This window comes from Anser cygnoides, chromosome 15 (assembly GCF_040182565.1).
Source record: "Anser cygnoides isolate HZ-2024a breed goose chromosome 15, Taihu_goose_T2T_genome, whole genome shotgun sequence".
NCBI lineage: Eukaryota > Metazoa > Chordata > Aves > Anseriformes > Anatidae > Anser > Anser cygnoides.
Window position 1 is genome coordinate 11,234,749 of NC_089887.1, and position 18,914 is coordinate 11,253,662.

The 18,914-nt window shown below is 41.5% G+C and overlaps 1 protein-coding gene across 11 annotated transcripts in view; it reads right to left on the bottom strand.

The window, feature by feature from the left end:
- The window catches only part of NPRL3 (NPR3 like, GATOR1 complex subunit), a 49,619-nt gene that overhangs the window by 19,316 nt on the left and 11,389 nt on the right, over window positions 1-18,914 (bottom strand). For 7 of the 11 annotated variants that reach the window (XM_048062134.2, XM_048062138.2, XM_048062161.2 and 4 more), the window contains 6 exons: window positions 18,291-18,420; window positions 14,539-14,613; window positions 10,951-11,104; window positions 10,048-10,129; window positions 1,148-1,285; window positions 241-397 (listed from right to left, as the gene is read on the bottom strand). In XM_048062134.2, the coding sequence (XP_047918091.1) occupies window positions 241-397; window positions 1,148-1,285; window positions 10,048-10,129; window positions 10,951-11,104; window positions 14,539-14,613; window positions 18,291-18,374 (690 nt within the window). In that variant the 5' untranslated portion in view covers window positions 18,375-18,420. Of the gene's footprint in view, window positions 1-240; window positions 398-1,147; window positions 1,286-10,047; window positions 10,130-10,950; window positions 11,105-14,538; window positions 14,614-16,809; window positions 17,005-18,290; window positions 18,421-18,914 lie in introns of those variants that run through there. The other 4 variants (XM_066977510.1, XM_066977511.1, XM_048062116.2 and 1 more) reach the window with 3 other exon arrangements.

Below are 18,914 nucleotides of genomic sequence, written 5' to 3' on the forward strand. Positions count from 1 at the left end.
TTTCCACAGCAACCTATGATTCAGCTTTGGATGCAGGACTGTTGAGCACCATCACTGCACCACTGATCTTCATTTCGCCCATCTTTCCCCCATACTCTAAGGCTCAAGGTTTCTCTGTGCACTCTGCTCACACTGAAAAAAAACTAACATGTTCATATACCACAGAAACCCACTGGCACGAAGAACGAAAATGTCTTGTGAATTAAAAGAATTTCAGCTACTGCTTACAGTTCCCCGTACCTGCAGCAATGCCAAGTCAGCATCTTGAGCCAGTTGCTGCAAATTCTTCACAGCAGAGGTAGTTTTAATTACTCTCACCAGGGCAGGAGAGCAGTCCAATGGGAGCTCATTAAGCAATGACTTCTCATCATTTAGAAGTAATAAGGCATGGTAAGGCCTGCAGAAAAAAAAAGGAATATATATGCACAGTAAACTGCAACTTTTCCTGAAGGTTTAGTTATTCCCAGACCATGATACCTCATCTGGTAAAAATGACACTCTAATATCATCCTTTTGCTGTAACTGGATTCAGAGTAAGATTATTTTTATGTTACAAGATAAGATGTTCCCCACAAAATGGGGATAGAGGGTTATATGATAACTGGATGCCCTAATGACTACAGAAAAAATGACGACGCTGTGCTGGCATACAATTAACCCTAGAGAATTTGACTGAAAATTGCACATTTGCATCACTGAAATATAGAATGAAGTAGAAGAGAGGAAGAAGGCAGGAGTGAGTTAGTTTTGCAGGTAAAAAGCTGTAAACATGAAGAGCAAGAAATAAGACATCAAAGGGTGTAGGCTCTCTTTCCTCTTTAAGAAAAATCAGTCCCATGTGAACAGATTAAAATGAACACACGATTTCTCTGAATGCAAATAGTGCAGACCTCTCCTGCAGCACTGCCTACCAAATTCAGTGCAACCACCTTACGTTAACATGAAAGCTGTGGCTTTGCACCACCATGTACACAGCAGCAGCACGATACCTCAGCGTAAGATTCAGGGAGTCCTGTCTCAGCTCACACCCCAGCCACCCACCACTCATTGTCCTTTCATCCCCCCAGCTGTGCCAGTACAATCATTTGCAGCATAATACTTGGACCTGGCAAAAGGACAGACCGCAGCCTGAAGGACTTGCTCTTACCTGATAGATTTCAGGCTTCTCTCAATTGCTTCTGGAGGAATAAAGTTTGTTGCAACATAATGGATTTTATGAGGCAGGCAGAAACTCACTTCCAACCAGTTGTTGATATGTAATCGGACCACTCCTGTTGTACAGAGACTATAATGGGAAGAAAATAAATACATACAGCATTTATAGTGTATACCAAGTGAAAACAGTGGTCCAGGTTCATTTCTGCACAGGAATCACAGCAGGGCAAGAAAAGGGTGAGTGTACCATGTCTACCACCAGACTGGCTGAGGACGAGATGGATGATTCCTGGCTGCAAGGGATTCCTTAACATGTACTTACAGAACATTATGTGTTATGAGGCTTTGGGGAAATTTGCAAGACTATGTCCCACTGACTGTCAGTTCCCTCTGCTCTTAACATTGCAGCAGTATCTCAAGAGAGCACAGTTACTTGAAGGTCTCCTGCAAGGTCACTACACTAGAAAATTCCCTAGACCAGAGATGGAAAGGGCAAAGATAAATAAGGCACAATGTTTTCACCACCATTTTCCATCTTTCTGGAAAAAGCTCCATTTGTTCAGAATCCATAAAACAGTTCAGAGACTTGAGATTTAAATATATACGTCCAAGAAAAGTGTCTCAAGCTGAAAAGCAGAATTGCAAAGTTTCCATTTGGGATAAGTATTTGCCTTATTTGCCCTCACTCCTGCATTTCAAAAGCATGTCGAACCACAAAAAGTAGTTTCTGCCAAAATCTCAGTTCCACAAAGCAGACAAGAGCACCTATTATCACAAACATAACCGGCATCTTTTGATTCATAAGTCATATGATAAACAACTGAGATACCTTATAGGGCTTGCTTTGGGTAGTGACACTTCCAGATATTTCAGCAATTAACAGAATCAAGTCAGAAATGATACTGAGAAATGGAAACAGGAAACTGTAAATCTAAGCAAGAGATGAAACATAGCTAGGTAGGTAACTGTATCTGCTGAAAAACTGGGACAGGTGGGCAAGATACTGTAAGGAACTAAGCCAGTGCCCCCATGCAAATTTTTACAACACTGCCCAGTATAACAACATGAAACACTGGCCTGGAAACAGCTTTGCTGGAGACTGTGGGATGGAGCAAGGAGGAAGAGGCAAGGCCCAGAACATCTTCCCATGTATAGGGAGTTAGAAACAAAAAACAAACTCCTTAATCATTCTTAAGCCAAAGCCAACTGTGTCTACACTGGAGAGCTGAACTTCTCAAGATGCCTACAGGCTGTTGTCCTCCAAGATGAGGAAAGCGCATCAGAGGCTAAATGAATATTGCCTGAATTCAAACCTCATCCTCAGAACAAAACCCAGTCCCCAGAATGTTTCATCCTGAGAACAAAACCCAGTCCTCAAAATGTTAATCACCCCATGGCACCAACTCCTAAAGATGAGCTGGCTGGGATCCATCAGAAGGAGTACGCACGTAGGTCTGTAACTATAGATCACAGAATCACAGATAGACCTTTACAGGCTAGGTTTCAGACAATAAAACCTCTAGCTCCCTTAAGACACCCTCTACTTTTAGAGTTTGTTCTAATTTTTTTTTTCTAAACAAAACAGTATTTTGAAGTTTGCAAATTTTTTTTGCAGACTGAAGTTTGCAAAAATTCCAGTCTAAATTTTAAATTCGAGTGTGTTGAGACTTGTAATACGGCTTTTGTGTAGATAAAACCCAATAATTTCCCCTCTGCTCAAAACACATTTAAAAACATGCCAGGAACAGACAGAGAGTGAATACGTGTCTTGAACACTCTTTATGTGGTGATTTAAACATTTACACCTAGCGCTTAATTTTAGGCCACAAACTAACATGCTCTTCTTCAAGTTCATCTGGTTGTATAAGGAGTTTAGAGAGATCAGAAAATTCAGCTTTAAAACAAAAGCATTGGTAGCTTTGGCTGCCAGTGTAACTATTCACCAAACCACAACAGAGTGGTGAGAGCACAAACAAGATCCTGTCCTGCCTTTTGCATGATCAGACTCATTACGTGAAATCTCACTGTAGACAAAGCTTTTGTAAAGCAGAGGCCATGGTTTTGTTCTCAGATCCTGCACTGAACACTGAGAAGTATTTATTTTCCAAAATGTTAATGGAACAAACACTATACATGCTTTCCTTTAAAAAAAAAAATCCCTGAAAAGGTAAACCCACTCTCTGGTGCTAGCATCTCACATCTGATCAGAGGCTACAAACCCTGAAGGAACATGCAAAGCATGGCAAACACCTCAGTTTGTCTTGCTGCAACTCCAGTAACACTGCTTAACCCACCAGACACACACTAACTGACAGAAAAAGCTGCATTATCTTAAAATACATCAAGGTAAAGGGCACCTTGAAGCAGTAGTTATCCACACTATGTATGGGGGCAAACACTCACAAGAGAAAACATGACAAAAAGATCAATTGCACAAATGAGTTAAGAGACTATGTGAAAGCTAGTGTGGTTGTCAAAATGGGTTACCAAAAAGAAGCGAAGAAACATGAAAATATGAAACAGGGATACACAGGGATATTCTCCCTGTGTACTCTAACACGCAGGAAAAATATATGTTTGGTTCCTTTCATTCTTTGGTCCAAGTGCATTAAGGCAAAAGCTTTAATTATATAATTACATTCTCCACAGCATAATTTTGTCTACGTTGCATTATACGACAATAGCCTAAAATTAAAGACAACAAGAAAAACAGATTTTGAGTTCTGATTTCAATTTCAATTTAATTTTTCTACATTTGCATTCAATTTCAAACCTTCACCATAGCTAGCTTTATGTAATGATTTCTCCTTCACTCCTCCCCTTGTGGATGGAAAATAATTTAAGTCTCTAATAATCTGGCTAGGAACAAACTACATCCACCAGCAACAATGTATGTGACTGCACTTAGCCAGTCAAAATCAGTTAGTTTCACCGAGATATATGCAAGGATTCATGAAACACAGTAAAGTCACAGAAAGCTGACTGCACAATGGGGTGGAGTGCACCCTCATTGAATTCGCAAATGGCACAAAACTGAGAAGTGTGATCCACCAGAGGGCCATGCAGCTGTCCAGAGGAACCCTGTCAAGCTGGAGCAATGCACTGTCAAGAACCTCACGACATTCAGCAAGGAGAAGTGCAAAGTCCTGCACCTGGGGAGTAACAACCCCAAGCATCAGCACATGCTGGGGGCACCCAGCTGGAAAGCAGCTTGGCAGAAAAGGTACTAAGAGTCCTGGTAGACACCAAGTAGAACAAGAGTCAGCACTGTGCCCTTGCTGCAAGACTAACGGTACCCTTGGCTGCATCAGGGAAAGTACTGCCAGCAGGTCAAGGGAGGTGATCCTTCCCCTCTGCCTAGCTCTGGTGAGGCTACACCTGGAGTGCTGTGCCCAGTTCTGGGCCCACCAGTACAAGAGAGACCTGGGCGTACTGGGAAAAGTCAAATGTAGGGCCACAGGGATGATGAAGGGACTGGAACACCTCTCCTGGGAGGAGAGGCTGCGAGAGCTGGGACTGCTCAGCCTGGAGAAGAGGCTCAGGGGGATCTCACCGATGCCTACAAATCCCTGAAGGCAGGGTGCAGAGGATGGAGCCAGGCCCTGCTCAGCAGTGCCCAGGGCCAGGCCCAGAGGCAGTGGGCACAAACTGGAGCACAGGAGGCTCCCTCTGAGCACCAGGAGGCACTTCTGTGCTGTGCGGGTGTCGGAGCCGCACAGGTTGCCCACAGAGGCTGTGGAGTCTCCTCCTTGGAGATTTCCCAAAGCCACCTGGACACGGGCCTGGGCCCCCTGCACTGGGGGGCGCAGATGGGCCCAGGGAGGCCTCCGGCCTCAGCCACACTGTTACTGTGTGAAATTGAAGTTTGGATCCGCATTTGCTTTCATTTTTATTTGTTCCCCACAAAGTCATCTATTTAGCAAGCTTTTTACTGTAAGCCTCACGAATCCCCATGAGCTGGCTGCCAGTTGTTTGGCTGGGGACCATGCACACCCAGAAGCTTCCTTCTTTAGGGACAGAAGCATAACACCAAAAACTGGCAACAGAAGAAAGTACCAAGAAAACAGGTTGTAAGTTATCAAAGTTGCATTACAGAGTCACCTAGCTACACTTCGACTTTGTTCTTCTCAAACAACTGAAATTGTGGAGCAAACAGTCCTGTGTAAGTGGTGATATCCATGCTCAATGAGCACATGTAACTCTATAACACGATGTCCTTATTCAAAAGATGTGGCACCAGCTCTGCTATGCTGATCCTATCCTAAAGAGACTGAAACACAGTTAGAAACCGAAGTGGAATCATCTTTATCTAGCAGCAGTGAACAGATCAAATCTGAAGGCAAACTTAGAGCACAGACCTCACTATCCCACCCCGAGTCCAGCACCAGGAAGACGTGGGACCACAGAAGGTGAGAACACTGCGTTGGCCAGCACTGTACCATGAACCTCTGGCTCAGGGACACATTTAAATAGTCCCTGACAGGAAACATAGAATTACACAAAGATTTCGAAGGCATGGTAGATATACAAGAAATGTACAGATTACCTCTTTTCTTCTTTGCTCCTTTCCCAACTTCTCTTCACGTTTTATAGGGATTTTTTCGGTGTTACTGCACCCCGAGGTTTTTCACTGAACTATCTGCTATAATTCCAAAAGCCCTTTTCAGAGCAGTTATATATTAAAGGTTTGTTTTGTCTCATGTGCATTACTTTACATCTAACTATAGTGAATTTCATCTGCTGATCAATTGGTCTCCAGTAACCTTTCTTCAAATCTTCCTCATCTATTTGCACTTTTATTCCCTTTGTTATTATCTGTAAACTTTGTCACTTCACACACTGCCCCTTTTTCCAGGCCAGTTATCAATATGAACACATTGAACAGCACAGGTATGAATGCAGATTCCCACAGACATCACAAGTAACTGGGTAAAAATGGCTTCATTCTCCATATTCTAATCGTCCATTAAATCCTCACTGATGTTCCATTTCTCTCACGAAAACTTAATTTCAACACTTTTTGTTGGAAATCTCTGCTTAGATGATACACGATGAGCAATGCTGAGGGATACATAGCAAGGGATTAGGATACTGACAGGGGATTTTGTAGTAATCTGAAAATGAATCAGGGAGAAGTAACCAGTAAAAAGCTCTTCACTGTCTCTCCAGTGTAAGACCTAAGATACATCTAATGAGACTGGGAGGAGGAGCAAAGTTCAAAAAGAAACAGAAAGAAACAGAGCAACCAGTTAAGCCATGGAGCTCCTTATCAGAGGATGCTGTGGTTGTTAAATATTTACTTTGGCTTGCAGGAGAGTGAACTAATTTCGGGAAATGAGATCAGCTTAAGGCTGTTGAATATACAGAAAGCACCTCCAGAGCTGCAAGCTGCAGGAAGCTGTGGAATATTTTAGGGAATATCACTGCTCTTTTGCTCTGTTCTTATGCTTTGCCCTGAATAGCAACTGTGATCTACTCCCCCCAAAATGGGAATCTTAAAGTTGGCCAGTATCCTACAGAATTCCAGCCTTCTTTTTCACAGCTATCAGCAAAACGCAGACAATCCCACCTCACTTTTTATAAACTGGTTATGAATTCCTACACACACACCACATCTTATGTTTATCCTATTTACACCATATATTAATAATATGTTTGCTAGTTTTGTAGGGGTGAGCTTGTAGCTTTTGAGTTTATTTTTGCTAGAGGTTGTGACTATTTAGAGCTTTCAAATAGTTTTATGCTTCCCTGTAAAAGACACACTGTCCTTTGGTCAACTAACTGTAGTTGGCTTATATGTCATAGTACAGTCATATAAATAACATAATAATTCATTAATTTTCATATAATTATTCCTCTTCTCCTTAAAGTGATGAGATAGGCTAGATCCACCAGTCAGTTCAAATCCCACTAGGCTAAAATGTATAAAGGCTCTTTGTATATTAAAAACAAACAAAAACCAATCCTCTCCTCCCCCCAAAAAATCGTATTTTCAATTTTCTTCTAATATAAAGCTAATAGAAATTTACTAAAAAACAGATGGGCACTTAGCTATCATCAGGCTAACAAATTATCTGCTCTGTAGATAACAATTGGTGAAAGTAGTCTTAATTCCTTAAATTGAACGCTGGCTTATAGGAGACCCCCATTGTAAAACCAGTAAAGGTTCCCCTTCCTCTGAGGGGAAGGTGAAAAAGATTTTCAAACTTGTTTTCGCAACTAATGGAAGAGAAACATCTGGTTTTAGCTGTTAGTCAAGAAGGTCCCAGGAACTAGCTGTTGTTTACCTCCAAACTGTCAGTTTAATAACACTCAGTTATAACAGCAGCAGTAGCACTACAGTCAAAATGGCCTGGCTACTGATTACTGCCTTATAAAATAAGGACATTTCATTCAAAATGCAAAGGACATTGTGCTATAAAAAGATTCGTACACTCATGGTTTACTACAAACCAACTTACTAAGGGACATGTTGGGTCTTGCCTGAAATACCTCAGCACCATCTACAGGAAACCAAAGGCTAGACAGCAATTCTGAAGCAACTGCAGTAATTCAAGAAGCACTTGACTGGAATTCCAAAACAAGCAGGCACAAGGAAATGCTGGCTTGAGCAAATCTCAGATGGAGAGATGGGTTCCCATCTGCAATTCAAAGTGCCCTCTCCACCTAACTATGTTTCCTTATGCCAAAGGCTATGCCAGAAATGCCCATATATTTAAACCAGTACATTGCCACTGCATGCACTTATCACAGAATCATAGAATAGTTTGGGTTGGAAGGGACCTTTACAGATCACCTAGTCCCATGGGCAGGCACATCTGCTACTAGATCAGGCTGCCCAAATCCCCACCCAGCCTGGCCTTGAGCACTGCCAGGGATGGGGCACCCACAGCTCCTCTGGGCAGCCTGGGCCAGGGCCTCACAACCCTTACAATAAAGAATTTCTTCCTGATACATTAAGTCCACCCTCTTTTAGTTTAAAATCATTAGCCCTTGTCCTGTCACTACATGCCCTTGTTGTAAGTCTCACTCCATCTTTCTTACAAGCCCCCTTTAGGTATTAAAAGGCCACAATAGGTCTCCCCGGAGCCTTCTCTTCTCCAGGCTGAACGCTCCCAGCTCCCTCAGCCTCTCTTCACAGCAGAGGTGCTCCAGCCCCCTGACCATCCTCGTGGCCTCCTCCGGACCTGCTCCAGCAGGTCCCTGTCCCTCCAGTGCTGGACAGTTTCTTCTATTTGACCAAAAAATTATTTTAGTTATATGCTTGCCCTGCAAGGTGCTGCAGCACCTCTCACCCTGTCTGCCTGCAGGTGTAATAAGCATATTTCCTATTTTCTCATATAAAGCATTAATGGAAAATGCAGAACACCACCTTATTACCCATCCAGCTAACACTGTTAATGACTCTTCAAAGAGAGCTTACTAATCAAATGCAAAGTCATTTATCCTTTTACCAACAGTTTAGTTCTTAATTTGCTTGTGACAATGCCATGCAAAATAGTGTCAAAATATGACATGCACGCCCTCTCCCCCACCCACAATGCCTAAATAAGGGAGACTGCTTTATTTTATATCTGGGAGCCGGCACCAATGTGTGTTTCTCCATGGCCAGTCTACTCCTTATTTCATGGAAGGACAGTAGTATTACTCCATGAGCTTGGGCTGTATGTTCCTCCAGTCACAGTTAAATGCCACAAGATGTCACTGTGTCACTAAAATGTTTGGAAACAAGATCAATATTTGCCCAGTCATGAATTCATACCCTGAGACGAACAGAGAAACATAAAAAGCAAGTGAAAAGTTTGATATAAGAATTACAGGCTACGCAAAAAAAAAAAAAAAAAAGCCTTATTTTAAAATTTAGTATACATTTTGTGAGAATCTTATTGAACAATATGCTACACTCATTCCAAACAGCCTGAAATTCACAGCTCTTGAACATAGTTAAAACAGCTTATTAGAAGTTTTATAATGTGCTTTGCAATCGTTAAATTATCTAGGTTTTCAGTGCCTTGCCTTCCAGGTCTTTGTGATTATTCCCTTTGAACAAGGGAAACTGTGACCTAGGGAAGCTAAAGAGTTGGTCTAAGATCATACACTGTGCCTGACAGTCAACAAAGGAACTCAACAGTAGTTTTCCTAAGTCCAGACAAACACACTAATCAAGGGGCTCATCCTTCACCCCACCAAACCCTTCTATCTTCTGTCCTTCTCCTGCCAAGTGCATATCCTGAATGAAGGTGTCTGCTCTGCATGACGAGTCAGCACCGACATACTGTTGAAGCAGTACGCTGGAGGAGCTGGGTGCCAACTCCTGCTGAAATTCAACACTAGCTCAATGCTCCTTTGAAATCCTCACCAGAACCTTTAATCCAATCAAGAAACAGCATGTTACACTTTCTATTCTGCTGAAAGTCTCACCACCTAATCCAAATTCACTGTCCAGACATGCACAGTGTAACCAAATGAAGCCAAGGCAGTATCTAACATTGCCATCAGTGCTATATGCAGCATTTTTCTCTTACCTGCAGGTTTAGAGCACTACTACAGAGATAAAATATTCATATTTTCATATTCAGATTTTTCAGTTTTACAATTCGTTTATTTTTATGTTCCTCTGTGCCAAGGAGGAAAATAATAAATCGTGAAGCTGCAACAGATCACCAACTTTTAAGAAACATAATATATCGAAAGGGAGACCAAGGTGATGATTAGGATAGCAATTCTGCGAACATTTCACCTGACACCTAGCCTCCACTTTGCTCCACCTCGTCTAAACCCAAATCCCAGTGAGTCAGCAGCATAAAGAGATAGATAACCTCCTAAGGAACAGGGCCAAGAGGTTTCAGTGACAAGCAACAGACTATGAGCTATGAAGGAAGTCCTACTTACCTGTCGTAAGTCTCTTTGAGATCTCTGGCCAATTTGCACTTGGGCAGGATATGATGAAAAGGTGACTGTGGCCCTTCTGTGGCTATGGAAAATTTCAAAACAAGAAAGCAAACAAATAATTTCAAAGCAGAGAGAATTTCCTTTTCCCCCTCTAGGCAAAGCCAGTACCTTAGGCACAGAATCCATATCTTTCTAATCTACATTTCTTTTTCAAAGCATTTATGATAATCCAAGTTAACCATTAAGATAATAACAGTGAATTAATGCCATCTTCTGATCCTCAACTTAGTTAAACACATTACTTGTGAACTTGACATGTGATCATTTGAAGTGTTTTTGTTTTTATACATACTAGGTTTTATTTTCAATACTTGAAGCAAGATGATGTGTCAGTAAGAGTTCACCTTAGATGGTGCATATTATTATAGTAAATTGCCAAAAAGCATGGTCTATAAAGACGCTGTGTATAAAAATCTGTTGGCCATGGAAACTACATGTAAAAGTAAAACTTCCACACAAGAAGTCTAGTTAACTAAACACATAGGGTTAGAGCATAGGAAACTTGCTCTAGGTTGGGTGAAGTAGCTACATATGAGTTCCTCCATATCATCCTGACAGGCAGATCCAAACATGATGGCTCAGTACACTCTCTCCAATGATTGCTCTGAACCAAGCTAACAAGGAAAGCAACCGAATTACTTCATTTCTAAAGCTGACATCTCTGCACAGGGATGGTGTTCTTGGATGAGGCAAAATGCAGTCAAAAGCTGTAAGAATGCTAAAGAGCACCAAAACTTGTTCACACTGATCCCAGCCACAAAAGAAAAAGCCACAATCAGCACTTCTCTGAAAAAGTGCTCCTGCACAAATACATTTGTACACAAAGCTAAGCTCAACACTTACTTTCTGACATGGCAGACACTTCATCCTGAATAGCTAAGATCAGCTTGGCCTCCCTGGTTAGGTACTGGCAGCGGCGCTCCTCATGCTGCAAGACGATGGCGATTCGACGGGAAAGGTTGTGTAAGCAGTTTATCACTGATGGATCTGCATTGGCCTACAGGCAACACAGAAGGAAAACTAACTGGTCATTCAGCCACAGTCACATTTATGGAACTAGAGTGATGGATAAGTAATCAAAGCAATTATCTTCAGCAGATACAAGAAGTCAGTCTCTTTGGCAACTGGATGAAGAATGGAGTTTTCTCTGACAGTAACAAAGCTGTCAGAGATGTCCAAAGTTAAGGAAGAGGAAAGTGAGGGATTTATAGACTTGTTCATGCACATCAAATTAACACAGCACCTGGAGTATGATACTCATATCTGTTCTTTTTCCAGCTGTTACTAGACCTTTTGCTAGCAAAGAGACCAAAGAACTCAAATTCATGTAGCAAGAAAAGAAAATGTCAAGTTATTTGAAAAGGAAGAGCATCACAATGTTCAGGTTAAATTCCCTGGGAGTATAAGGACTGCAGTGCCTTTAACATAGCCCACTCTCACCATGTTGGCTGTACTGAAGTTTGTCTTTTACAACTAGCATTTGTCTTGCCAGTATATAAGCAGTACGAACAAACGATCAATACTTTGATACAAAACCAAAATGAATCTGGACATACATTTCAAAGCATTTCACAAATATGGCTTATTACAAACACTTGCATTTGTGCAAGTCCCAGAATGAAAGTGCTAGAAAAATCTATCACGTAAGTACAGCTGATAAGGGGGGACTCAGCAGCTCTAGTCAGAAAGTGCACAGTAAGCGGCTGCTTCGTGTTTGTTAAGACTTTTAAAGGAATTTACAGTTCTAGCAAGTGATAACTTGGCATGTAAACTAGCAAACCATGAGTCAACATTTTCAAATTCTACTCTTCTTGCTGAGTCACGACACGTTAGTAACCCTGAGCTTAAACAGCAGGATCAGTGCTGATTACAGTGTTTGGGACTTTGCCTGCTCTGTCTGCCTGCTGCAGATGGGCTCATCTTTATCACAGAATACCTCCACCCACACTTTGCAGTGCACTAGACTCTGCTAGGAAAAAAAAATTCACTTGCTTTATACATAGTACTTTCCAAAAACTTGACAGCTCTCTATGAAGTACAAGTGTCTCATTTTGCAAATACAATTAAATGCTGTATTAAGCACATATTACATCAGTATCCTCACAGTGCCAAAATGCAAAAAAGTGAGTTTTCCTAGGAGAACTGCTAGAAAACAGATTCTAAAGAAATGCAGACAAGAGGAATGTATGTGTGCAGGTGAACATGCAAACACTTGCCTATAACCAAAGCATAGTGTTTTACTAAAAGATCAAAACTTTTGAAACTAAAGTCTCTTAATGTGTGAAATTTAAAATCAACTTCTGCATTGCAAATTTGGCACTTCCTAACCTAAGAATGTTCCAAAGCACAGCAACGCTGGATTCCCAGCAGAACTCAATGAACGATATCTTGCTTGATTCAGACTGGGATAATTGTTTCTTGTGAAACCTTGCATTTCCACTGAGGACAAGCCACTTGGACTATGGCCATGTATAAAGTACCGGTGCTAAAAGGGAAAAAAAAAAGTCACTTCACAGTCAAGGAGCTGGAGGCTTTAAAATCATGACATGGTATCCAAAGTCCTAGTCAAGCAAAAATCAGCCATCTCCAGCAAGACAGCTATCCCAATGCCATCCTTCATTTTCAGCATGTTGCTTCACATGCATATGTGCCACAAAAATAGTATGATAGCTCCACAGATGTAACCTGTGGGCTGTGAAGAGAAAGCCAGAGCTCAGAAATCAAATAATGCTTGAACATAATGAAATTTCTAGGGTTTTATACTATCAAATTAGCCAAACCAGGATCCCTTAGCACAGATACCAACATCTCATCAATAGAGTAGACTTTAAAAGAAACTCCAAGGAAAACATATATATTTGCTCCAGATTTTTGTTTAACATCGAAGTCTATTTATTCCTCACATGTACCTGCTTCTCATTCAGAATGCTACATACAGCCAGTTGCTCCCTGGCATTGGAGCCAGTGGCTCCCTTCTTTAAAAACAATCTCATGGCTGAAAATAGGCAGCTTGCAAACACTATCCAACTAATTATAAAGAGGCCTGGAGGTAATGAGCAGAGGCACATGGCTCTGTATCATACAGCATGATTAAGGGCTCTAAACAGTGCTATTCTGACCTATCATTTCAAAAAAAGCATGAGGCTTAAAAAAAAAAAAAGTGATAGTTTTTTTCCAAATAGAGAAGGACAGCCAAGAAAACTCTTCAGACATTAAATCAAGAGCACCTTCATCCATAGACCAATTTTAGATGAAACTGCAAGCCCGTGAGCCCAGGAACATGGTCCCCACTCAGAAAAATGCTATGAGACAAGTGAGGAAAAAACACACAAATGCCATTCCCTTCTAAACATGAGCCTAAACTCTATCCTTTTTCTGATTTGAAAATGATTGATTGAACTGAACACAAAGCACAGCCTTATATAGAAATGGAAGCCATGCCCTGCAAAGGCAAGCTCTCCACGCTAGGAGAGAAAGAAAAGCTCCAGCTTAAAGGTCAGCTTGTGGCATGATCAGCAAGTTCTTAAATTCACTCCCTTAATAATTTTGTAAAGATGAGAACTTTTATGTGCACATTCCTTCAGATCCAGCCAGCCTAGATACCCCAAGCTGATATGTCTTCCGAGAAACTACAGCACAGTGCTAACACATAGACCCAGCACCCATCCAGGTCTGGATCCAAGCTGGCAAACCTTACTGGAAAATGTAATTGCTCTAGAGAGCACAGAGCAGATTTCTGAATGGCTCCACACTGAGTGAGCTTGGGTTAACCAAAGCCATGGCAGGGCCCTAACCTGTAAGTCTGTCTAAACGCACGTCACTGTCCATGCTTGCTGCTTCCTCTGCTTCTGGCGCAGAACTGACCACCAAGGCCAGAGCTGCATGGAGCCACAAGGGCTCAGCAACGTGCTAGTGCAGCTGTATGGATTTGGACCTACCCCAGGCAGAAGTAGAGCAGAGAATGGCATCTGGCATACAGGACAGTAAGACGCAGGCTGCTTTTCCACATAGCTAACTTGGACAAGCTTCAATTGCATGATTAGAAACATCGCAGCAGGTTAGCAGCTTGTCAATAAAAACATACAAGACACATGCAAGATTTGTAACAGGGGTCATATCTATTTTTCAAAGCAATTTCTTGCACGCCTTTATAGTCTGGGTTTTTAAAAAAACAGAACAAAAAAAACTCTAAGATGTATCCTGAAGAGAACAACTGTGCTTGAGGCTACGTAGCGCTGGGCTGGAAATCTTACTAACTTCGCAGTGTCATGTCCTACTTTGTTTAGTTTTGTTGTTTCAAATGAAAATCTCCCAGTGAAATCAGGCACTAAATGTTTTACAGGTGATTACGGCAACATGAACCTACTGCATTCTGTTACACATCTGAAGGACATTCCATTACCAGATGACAAGAAGGCAGTCCTTACTTACCCTTAGGGCAAACACCACATTGAAGAGAATCATAGTGGGCATCTCTCTCTTTGGCGAGGGATCAGTTTTGGATACCTGAAAAATATTTAAAATAAATCCCATATGCTAGTGTCCTCTCGAACAAGTAATGAAGGGAGGGAAAAAAAAAAAGAAAAACTCAGTCAAATAACAGTTTGCTGGGAGACGAGAGCAGACAAATCGAATTCTACCACCAAAATTTGACTTGTAAAAAATAAAATTGTATAATTATTTTCTTATTAAAGTGTTACAGTTATTTTACACTTTCTGAGAAGCTGATAAAACATAAACCAAAACATTTTGGTAAGGATCATAAAAATGTGTATCAGTTAAGACAGCAGTCTTAGTAGTCTTTACTAATTAGTCTTTACTAATGCATTCTAGCACCATTAAGGACCCTGGATAAAAATTTTTCTCAGCACAATTGTTAACCACAGAAAATACTACAGATTTCTCACCCTATGCCACACATATTCTCCTTTTTCCTAAAATCTCCATTTGGACTGCATCATGTTGCAAGCTGTTGTTTTCATCAGAAAAACTGTGCTCTAAAACTGCCCATATTCAATCTCATGCACTTACACAATACTAAGATAAAAGGTTTGGTTTACATTCCTGCAGGATTTCAAATACATTCTCCATCCCCCCCCCCCCCCCCCCCCCCCCCCCCCGAAATGTTCTTTCTGCAACAGAAGGCTTCCTAGTGTCATAATCTTTAGCACATGTACAGGCTTCCTTGTGGGGAGGCACAGAGGAAGTGAAGACAAGCAAGTTGAATTTGCAAATCCAGTACTAACATCTCTGAATCAACCATGCGTCACCACAAGATGGAGCACAAAATCCAGAGGACACCCCTGCGTTCCCCGAAGCTCCCTGCTGAACACCCAGTCCAACCTGAAGTATAAACCACCTGAACAATCATCTAGCCTAATATTCTGCCCCTACCCAATGAATGGGCATATAGTTAATGCAGTGTCCGAAGCAGGGCAAACACAGAGAAGCTAGCAACAGCAAAGCTGCATCCAGCCTTTCTGACAAGTACTGAGCACCATCAACAAACTGCTCACTGGTGAACTCTTGAATGCTTTCACTTAAAAATTGGAAAAACTAGAAGTAGTAACACATATCTTTGTTTTTCTAAATTGTTACGTGAAGTTCTATCAAAAAGGCAGTGTCAAGGGATATGACAAAAACAATTTACAGTGCTTATTTGTTCTTTTGGAGATACAGGTTCCAAGATGTCTTGTGAACTTCAATAAAGACTTAAAAGCATTAAGTGCAGGGACTGATCCTATTCTTCCCTTAAAATCAACCACTAACATCAGCTGGAATACAGCTAGTTTTCATATCCCCTCTTGAGTGGGAAAAAGAAGACCTAAGCTGGAAAAGAAAATGATGAAAGAATTTAAGAATTCAGGATATCATTACATAAAAGACAGTCTGGCACACGATTAAATGGTGGTGCTCTTGTAATTCCTGAATCTCATTTGAAGAAGAATTTGCTGAGCTGTCCTGTGAAGTAACTTATTGCAGCATGAACTCCAAAGAAATCCAAACCAGAGACTGTCAGGTTACTTCAGTCATTGCTTTTGCTCCATGGGACAGGGTGAAATAATCTAGCTTCTTCCTAACTGCCTAAGGGTCCCAGATTTAGACCCAAATGAACTAGTAGAGAGGGCTGCCACATCCAAAAGATTCTGGAAACTAGAAAGTTCTGGGTGCCTGCTGGGGTGATAAGACACAGCCAAGAAAAAGATTCTACCATAAGCAACAAAAAGGCATTTACAGCACTCTATAATGTTGTTTATTTACATAGATGTAATTTTATTTAGACAAATTGAAAATGAAGAGGTTTTTCATGCAATTAGGATAAAAGTGACTACAAGCAGAGAAAATGTATAAAGTGTGGTAAACAAATGCAAATACAACTTTTCAACTTAGTTTAGACTCACTACACCACAATTATGAAGTTGTGCCTTTTGGACAAGATTGGCAAAATAAATGAACCTGGTACTGTTGCCAGTGCCTGAGAGCACCAAACAGTCTTAACGGCCTTGACCGGCACCACTTGGTCCCCACACCCGCCCATGCATGACCCAGGAGCCCCATTTAAGCTCAGTATGGGGCCTTTGGTCCCTGAAGCTGGGCGTCTCTAGCCCTGTCTCGTGGACGGGCCTCAGACCTACGCTGTAGGTAGTGTGTCTCCTGGATGGACTGCACTATGTACACAGCAGCCTTGTCCTCTAGCCCTACCTGTAGCTCCATCTCCTTTTGCTCCTGGCTGAGTTCTCCGGATGGACCCTGGGCCCAGTTCATTGCTTGCCTTCTGTGAGACTGGTGACAGACCCTGCTAGCAGCATCCCAGCTTGCCCATCCGTCAGGAGCAGCTGGTCCTTGCTGCTCCCATACAGCATCACAGTGGGTCCAGAGCATCCCCGCCTTCTCTCCCTTCCTTAGTCCTTTCCTCCATCATTTCATAGAGTCAACTGCCACACATTACTGAGGTGGGCTGTAACAGTCTCTATAAAAACAAAACAAGGCAACACCTTCTCGTCTCTTCTTTGCTACCATTCTATTGGCTCCCAGTGTCAGAGCCAGAAACATGAACGACAAAACAAGAACTACCTTGAAAACACTGCTTGAGCTTCCCAGCACCTGACCTCACTCCCACCAGCACCAGCAACTTTTAGTGTCCTAGGGTAGTGGGCACCAGCTGTTCTGAACACAGCAGGCTGCATTTGCTGAAGTACTTGCACAGCCTGGGGGAACTTGTATTCTGTTTTCCAAAGCAGCTCAAACATTTGAGAACTGAGTCTTGGTGATGCTCAGTCACATTTCTTGTACTCATATGTGAGTTTCAGAAGTGGAACACTGGCACCTTTTGATGCTTGAAGCCAGCTTCTTACTTGGATCAAAGCAGTCCTAAAGCAGTCTGGTCCTCTAAATATCAAGCAGCAGTTGCCAACAATCTGTTTGCACCTCTAATTATAGATAGAAAGAATGACAGAATTGGCAAGCAGATTTTTGCCTGGAAAAATGAACGACTTAGCAAATTTGACAAAAAAGGAGATGAAAGCAGTTCAGTGATACAGATTAGTGTTGGATTTAGAAATTACCAAAGCCTCGTTCATTTTTATAGTCTGTCAGGATAAGGAATGGGAAAGGGAATATTTTGCAGGCAGAACCATGCAAATTCTTTCCTAGATTTAAGCAGGGACTTTTCCATACCTGGGTGACAACTGCTTTCACTCCAATCAGCTAAAACGCAGACCATAAACCAAGGTCTGAATACAAACAGCAGCCTGAATTTCTCCACAAGAAAATTTTAGACCTCTTTTTAACATTTGTTAGTGTTTGGGGTTGGTTGGTTTTTTTATTTTTTTTTTATTACTGCCATACTAATTGGAGGTGATGAAAAGCTAACTTGCAACAACTAACATGGTGAGAAAGAGCTTTTTGAGCTGGACCACTTAGCACTACTTCTGTTTACCTAAGCTCATTTTCCAATGTAACCAGACAGGGGTTTCTGTGAGTCACTGACACAGCTCCCTTAGTTTGCCACTCACTGTAGTTATCTGGAAATACAGAAAGGCAGCTTTGAGCATCAAGAAGAATCAGAAATCAGGAAGAAACAGGATCAAAAGCAAACCTATCCATTCTAAATTCTAAGTTTCCTAACTAAGCCATGGAGTTTGAAAAGAAAGCATGCCCCCCAAGCAGACCTTTTACCATACCTGCCCAAGGGCATGCTGAAGCAATGTAGGGTGGCCAACAAAGCGAACGTTATCAATCTTCAGTTCAAATTTTTTGCCACACATATCTGACTTTGTAGCCAAAATTGTTGCCAGGATGACATCTGAAAACCTTGAAGAGCAGAAACAAAAGTTATTACAATTTTCAAGAAGCATACCCCCAGAATGTTCCTCCAAATACAGATATATTTAACTTGTGAGGTTTTTTTTTTAAGTATTGTAAATTGTGTATAAATTGCTGTACCTGGAATACCCCCAATTATAGAAAATTAAGAATCCCTTAATTACATCTATCAGATCATCACAATTATAAAACAGGAAGCGTTCAAGACAAAGACTGTGGTGTCATGCTTATTCAAGTACATGCACAGCAAAATAAATTGGTAATATTAGATGCAGTTTGTTTAAATACAAAAACAGCCTGAGTTAGCCATTGCCTGGATTTAGCTGCAGATTAATGAACTTACTAAGCAACTACACATCAAGACAGCCTGTCACTCAAGCACAACAAAGATCTTTAAGCCACCCATTGCGGCAAAGGGGAAGGCAAGACAGAGCTGATTCAATTAAAAGGAAAATATATTCTACATTTGTCCCTCCTTTTCC